The 6,293-nt window shown below is 45.9% G+C and overlaps 1 protein-coding gene across 1 annotated transcript; it reads right to left on the bottom strand.

Moving 5' to 3' along the window:
• Positions 1–5,764: 5,764 nt before the first annotated feature.
• LOC106818244 (stress protein DDR48-like) lies at positions 5,765–6,241 on the bottom strand. The gene has a single exon (XM_014822966.1). The coding sequence runs from the start codon at positions 6,239–6,241 to the stop codon at positions 5,765–5,767; it is 477 nt and encodes a 158-aa protein (XP_014678452.1).
• Between the last annotated feature and the right edge of the window lie 52 nt (positions 6,242–6,293).

The following is a 6,293-nucleotide window of genomic DNA, read 5'->3' as shown; positions in this document are numbered from 1 at the left end:
GACGGTGCACTTTTCTGCATGAGTTTATTTCGATCGATAGATTTTCACCTTAGTTGAATCGATTGGGAACTTAGACTCAAATGAAAAATTAATGAGTTAAATGAAAAGAATGTGCGTGCATGAATTATAGTTCGTTTCCGCTTGTAAAATAGAGCGTATTTGCAGGAGCAGGAGCAAAGATTTGCAAGAGAGGTAGAATTGTTTTCTTCGCAAGTATCGTAATATAATCACAAATTGTGTGAACGAGTTGTTTCAGTAATAAATTAAGTGATCGACAAGATTGATCAAATTCGAGTTATTCTTGTTGTCGATCGAATCTATCAACCATCGATTTAAGATTGGCAAAAATCACTTCCATTCGATCGTACTTCCCAGCCAATCGCAAAAATCTATTCACGCGTGAATGAGTTAGGTACCGCAAAATCAGTTTAACGAAAATCAACACTGACGATTGATTTCTGATCGATTTTCATGCTTTTTTCTCACGGGCAATTCTCCCCGCACGCAATCAATGATGAAGACATCTTTCGCGAGTGCGCACATACACACGCTGCCAATAAAAACAAGCGCACGCTAAATGGATGCGTCAAAGCTGATTGATGGGTCGGAGACTAGAGGAAATTGGATGCAATGGCGCGTTGGCAGGCACTCTGGGATTATTAGCTCCTATGATTAGCCACGACATTGGGCCTCCCTCGCGCTTGTCTCTGATGGTTAATACCTATAGTCGCACACATGCTGGTTGTCACTGCAGCTGATGAGCTGTGTCGGACGATTGCGTCGTATATAGCGACCACTATATACCCGCGTATATATAGACACCGCAAGTTATTCGGCACACGTTTTCTCTACTTTGTATGTAGACGAGAGCGCGATGCTAGCACTAGCCAATACTGGCGGCATAGGCTCGGTGTTACTGCTGTGGTGACCGTTGCCACGGTAACCGATTCCATTTTCCACATTCCAATCTTTTCGGTTTGAGGTATGTTTAAATGTTCGCAAACCGTTTTCCCCGCGAATGCCTATTATAAGCGAGCGTGGTTCGTAGTTTCAACATCAATTCGATACTTTCGTCACAAAACGCGTGTTTAGTGGATGATAAACTGATAAACTCTAATGAATTATTGAAGGGATATAATGCAGGCACTATTCAGGACGTGCCAATTTGTAAGCGAGCTAATCACATGCCTATAAAACAGTAAAACACCTCCCCCCCACACACACGCACACACACACACCCACGCACACACACCGTTTATGTAGACATTTCCAATATCGCGCACATCCAATGCAGAGGGGACAATCGCAGAGCCCCATGGCACGTATGTCGAAGCGATAGCAAGTAGACCATATATATATATTATATATATACTATATATATTTATTAATATATATAGTTATCAGGGCATATAAAATTTAATAATCTACTTTTATATACACGCTCTTGTATATATCATATCCGGGTGATGCATCGGCGCGCGTCTACAACGAATCACGACATTACCTGCCTGCTATTACCACGCTCCACGCCTCGCCAGCTGAGCACGCATGCGAGCTGTTTACGAGGCGCACACTTCACAAGTTATAAACCCGCCCTCGTAAAACCCACGCGTCGGCGCTCGTAAAAACTCGGCGACGCAACTCACGCCACGAAGAGAAGGAGGAGATGGGAGCAAGAGGAGAGGAGGAGGGGATGATGAGGCGGAGGAGGAGGAGGAGGAGAATTGAGGAGGCAGGAGAGAAAGGAGGGAGGAGTAGAGGTGGAAATGGAGGAGAGAGAAGAGGCAGGAGGAGGAGGAGGAGAGGAGAGGAGGAGGAGGAGGAGGAGGAGAGGAGGAGGAGGGAGGAGGAAGAGGAGGGGGGCGGGCGGTGGGGGGACGACGGCTGAGAGGAGAGGAAGAAAGGGAGGGAGGAGGAGCTAGGGGGAGGGAAGGCTATTCGCACCTCTCGCCACGTGTCTGCTCGGAGAGTGAAGACAACGCTGGCTGGAGGTGGGGTGGTGAGTGTGGAACGGATGTTCGATACATATAGGCGTAGAAGACAAATCTCACAAGATCTCGTTTCCGATTCGTGGGAGTTTACTCAGTTTGGGCTATTTTATCACTCAAAGATTGATATAGCGTATCCACGTGGCGCGTACGTGGCGAATGCGGCGGGTGGCGGGCGTATAGCGCAATAGACGAAGAAGAGAGCATAATCGAGATGGGCATCTCCATGCAAAGAACTCCGCCCTGGAGGGACACGCGGTTCGCCGCGTTGTTCTCAGTAATAAAACTCCTCAAGCGGGTGCTCAACAGGCCGTATGAAACTATCGACGCCGCTATCGCCTCGTCTGTATCGTCGCACTTGACCGAACTATATTGCGCTTGCAACGAGTTAATCACTTCACACTCGCCACCCATCGCGCGCGCACACACACACACATACCACACAACACACACACACCCACACACACACACACACACACACACACAACACACACACACACACACCACACACGCACCTCACACACCACACACACACACACACACACACACACACACACACGCACACACCCACACACAACCACACACATAATATATACGAGATTGGTATACTATATAACGATATTTCACGACTTCCTTAATATAGATTATTGAGTTAGTTTATTCGGGATATATAGTTTATATAATAATATTATATATATATATTAAGGAAGTCGTGAAATACGGTTGAAAGAGAGTTCTCCTTGCGGTGATACGAGTGCGGGCGCTGTCGCCGCGGGGAAATAAAGACACGGGAAGTATTTGTCAAGCGCTGTTCAAGTGTGCAACCGAGTTCCAGCCGATGGGGGGGAGGATGCGAATAATAGAACATTCAGGAGCGTGACCGGTGCTTGACAGGTGAATAGATGTGGGTTTGCTTGACGACTGTTTCCATAGACGCGCATGTCGCACGGCCGCAGACATGTGGTTGATTTTACACCATTGATGGCAGCAGCATGCAGCGGTGAAACAAAAATATCCAATGAGAAACGGCGGGGGAGCGGTAACAGAATATTGCGTGTTTTTTTGCGATGATCAAATATTCCGAACGCGAACTCGATTTCGCAGTAATTTCCCTCATGTCTCGGGAACAATAGAGCGAATATAAGATAAAAAGGCGACGCGATTGCGTCCACAGAGAGTCTAGTTCAATGTCATTATGCGATATTTAATTGATCCCGTGAGTGCTTTCAAACTGGGGTCTGTCGCGTCAGACACGCTCACTCGCTAGATCTGACAACTATCGCATTATAATATCATGTAGAGGGAGCCAGCTGCAAGAGCGCGCACGCGGACCTGACTAATGGAGATAGGGGTAGCGAGAGGGAAAGAGAGAGAAACTGAAGGGCGATGATAGTAAACTATTATATATGGATATATATAGAGAGGAGAGAGAGAGAGAGAGAGATGAGAGAGACGAGAGCGAGAGATAAAGAGAGAAGAGAGAATACAGAGCGGAGATCGGAGAGAGCGAAGAGAGAAGACAGAGAGAGTAGAGGGTGAGAAGATAGAGAGAGATACACACATGCACACAGAGAGAGAGGGAGTGTCTATATGAGAGAGAGAACGAGAGAGATGAAAGGGAGAGAGGAAGGAGAGAGAAGAAGAAGAGAGGAGAGATGGATATAATATATATATATTTCGCGCGATAGCAGAGAGAAGAGATGAGAAGAGGGAGCGGAGAGAGAGAGAGCGAAGAGATAAAGAGAGAGCGAGAGAGAGCATAGATAGATAGATAAGATAGATATGATAGATAGATAGATAGAATAGATAGATAGATAGATAGATAAGAGAGAGAGAGGAGAGTAGAGATAGAGAGATGAGAGAGAGAGAAGAGGAGAGAGAGAGAGAGAGATGAGAGAGAGAAGTGAGAGTGAGAGTGAGTAGTGAGAGGCGTAGTGAGAGTGAGAGTGGAGAGTGTGATTTGGAGAGAGGAGAGAGAGTGATTGTGAGAGAGACAGGAGAGCGCGCGAGAGAGAGACGAGAGAGAGCCGAGAGACGAGACGCTCAGCTTGCTCACGCCAACCTGATGAGCGAAGCCTTATTTTGCAAGAAGCTGAGCGCAGAGCAGATCACGTTACAGCGCCACACGTGCTCCTCCCACACACATACGCATACGCACGCGCGCACGCGCGCACGCGCATACACACACACACCCATCCACACCACACACACATACCACACCACACAACACACACACACACACACACCACACACACACACACACACACACACACATACACACACACACACACCACACACAACACACCACACACACAAGCACACACAGCGAGCACACAGCACACACACGACACAAACTGTAGCAAACACTGCTGGTGTCGCAGATACGATGAACATACACGCATAGCGGTACGCAAAACACGGGTTCAACAACGAAGGGAAGTTACGGAACGGCGCCAGCGTAACACAGCAAGGCAGCTGCATAATAATATTTGCATTTGTCGGATATTACTTTGGCTATATAATTAGCTGCGCATGAATGGCAGTCCGTAAGGGGGCATCCGTCGCCTATCATATAGATAGCAGAGAGCAGCAATTTTGTGAATGGACAGCTTGATTCGGCTCTATGGAAGGCAGATCCCACTGGCAGTACCCCTGTAGATTTCATGGCTTGCTTGTTGACGTGCGTGCGTGTGCGTCGCGTGGCGTGCGTGCGTGGAGTGCGTCCGTGCGTTCCGTGCGTGCGTGGCGCGCGTGGCGCGTGTGCGCGGTGTGTGCGTGTGTGCGGTGTGTGTGTGTGTGTGTGTGTGTGTGTGTGTGTGTGTGTGTGTGTGTGTGTATAAACGTCAGTGAGTTGAGCAAACAGTAGAGCAGTGCAAAAAGGAGATGGCAGGGAATAGAGGCGGGTCTACTGTACTTACCTTGCCCAACGCCCGAATAACACTTTAAATTCTATACTGTCAGGAATTCATAATTCATGGTTTCAATTTTGTAATAATTAATCATTTCTGTTCTCTTCCGGCGATATGACTACAGTTGGATAAAAATGGGGAATTCATGTTCATAAAGCGATCTGCTCATTTGATGGGGTACGATTAGTATACATAGAGGGCGACACTGAGCTAAGCGAGGAGTTTCTTCGCCTTCTTAAAATATCTCTTGAATATATATATATATATTCTTATATTATATTATATTATATTATATTATATTACATTACATTATATTATATTATAATTTACTATAATTATTTTATTATTCCTGAAATTATCAACGACGCACTTTTGACTGAATTAAATTCGGAAGCGGTTTGTTGGAAGACGTCAGGAACCGGTGAGGATGTAGCTCCTACGAGAAGATGAGCAAATGTTACTGCGAAAATGCGAAATGTGCGCTGGTAAATGTTGGGGTTTCTCATGTTACGGCCGATTCTGTTAAAGAGTTTTATAGTTGAATATATTATTTGTTTTTATCTGTGTCATTATGGGTGAATCTATTGGTGACAATATCTCATTTATAATTATGGTCAAACATAGGTGACAGTAAATAGAAGTAGCTGATAAAATATTCTGTATCACAACTGTGTGATTATTTAATTAATGTTTTGCCGTGCCTATAGAACGGCACGTAAAATTTGAATTAATGCAGTATAGGTTTCACATATAATAGGCCAGCGTTAGCTGTAGATCTCCGGCTAAATAATTCTGTCCGTATGGGCGAATTAAAAACCACGTTAGACAGTTAAGTATGTGCATGGCTGTGACACGAAGGCGTTCGTCTCATAATGTGCTCTTATACATGCTCTTATACATGCTTTCATGCATGCTCCCATACATGCTGTCATGCATGCTCTTATACATGCTGTCATGCATGCTCCCATACATGCTGTCATGCATGCTCTTATACATGCTGTCATGCATGCTCCCATACATGCTGTCATGCATGCTATTATACATGCTGTCATGCATGCTCCCATACATGCTGTCATGCATGCTCCCATACATGCTCTCATGCATGCTCCTATACATGCTGTCATGCATGGTCCCATACATGCTGTCATGCATGCTCCCATACATGCTCTCATGCATGCTCCCATACATGCTGCCATACATGCTCTCATGCATGCTCCCATACATGCTCTCATGCATGCTCCCATACATACTGTCATGCATGCTCCCATACATGCTCTCATGCATGCTCCCATACATGCTGTCATGCATGCTCCCATACATGTTGTCATGCATGCTCCCATACATGTTGTCATGCATGCTCCCATACATACTGTCATGCATGCTCCCATACATGCTG

Source organism: Priapulus caudatus, unplaced genomic scaffold (genome assembly GCF_000485595.1).
Source record: "Priapulus caudatus unplaced genomic scaffold, Priapulus_caudatus-5.0.1 Scaffold2111, whole genome shotgun sequence".
Classification (NCBI taxonomy): domain Eukaryota; kingdom Metazoa; phylum Priapulida; class Priapulimorpha; order Priapulimorphida; family Priapulidae; genus Priapulus; species Priapulus caudatus.
This window is presented reverse-complemented; position numbering and strand designations above follow the sequence as displayed.

What these genes read in the sequence shown, in the direction of transcription:
- LOC106818244 (XM_014822966.1), bottom strand. Translation starts at nt 6,241, where the DNA reads ATGTATGGGAGCATGCATGACAACATGTATGGGAGCATGCATGACAGC.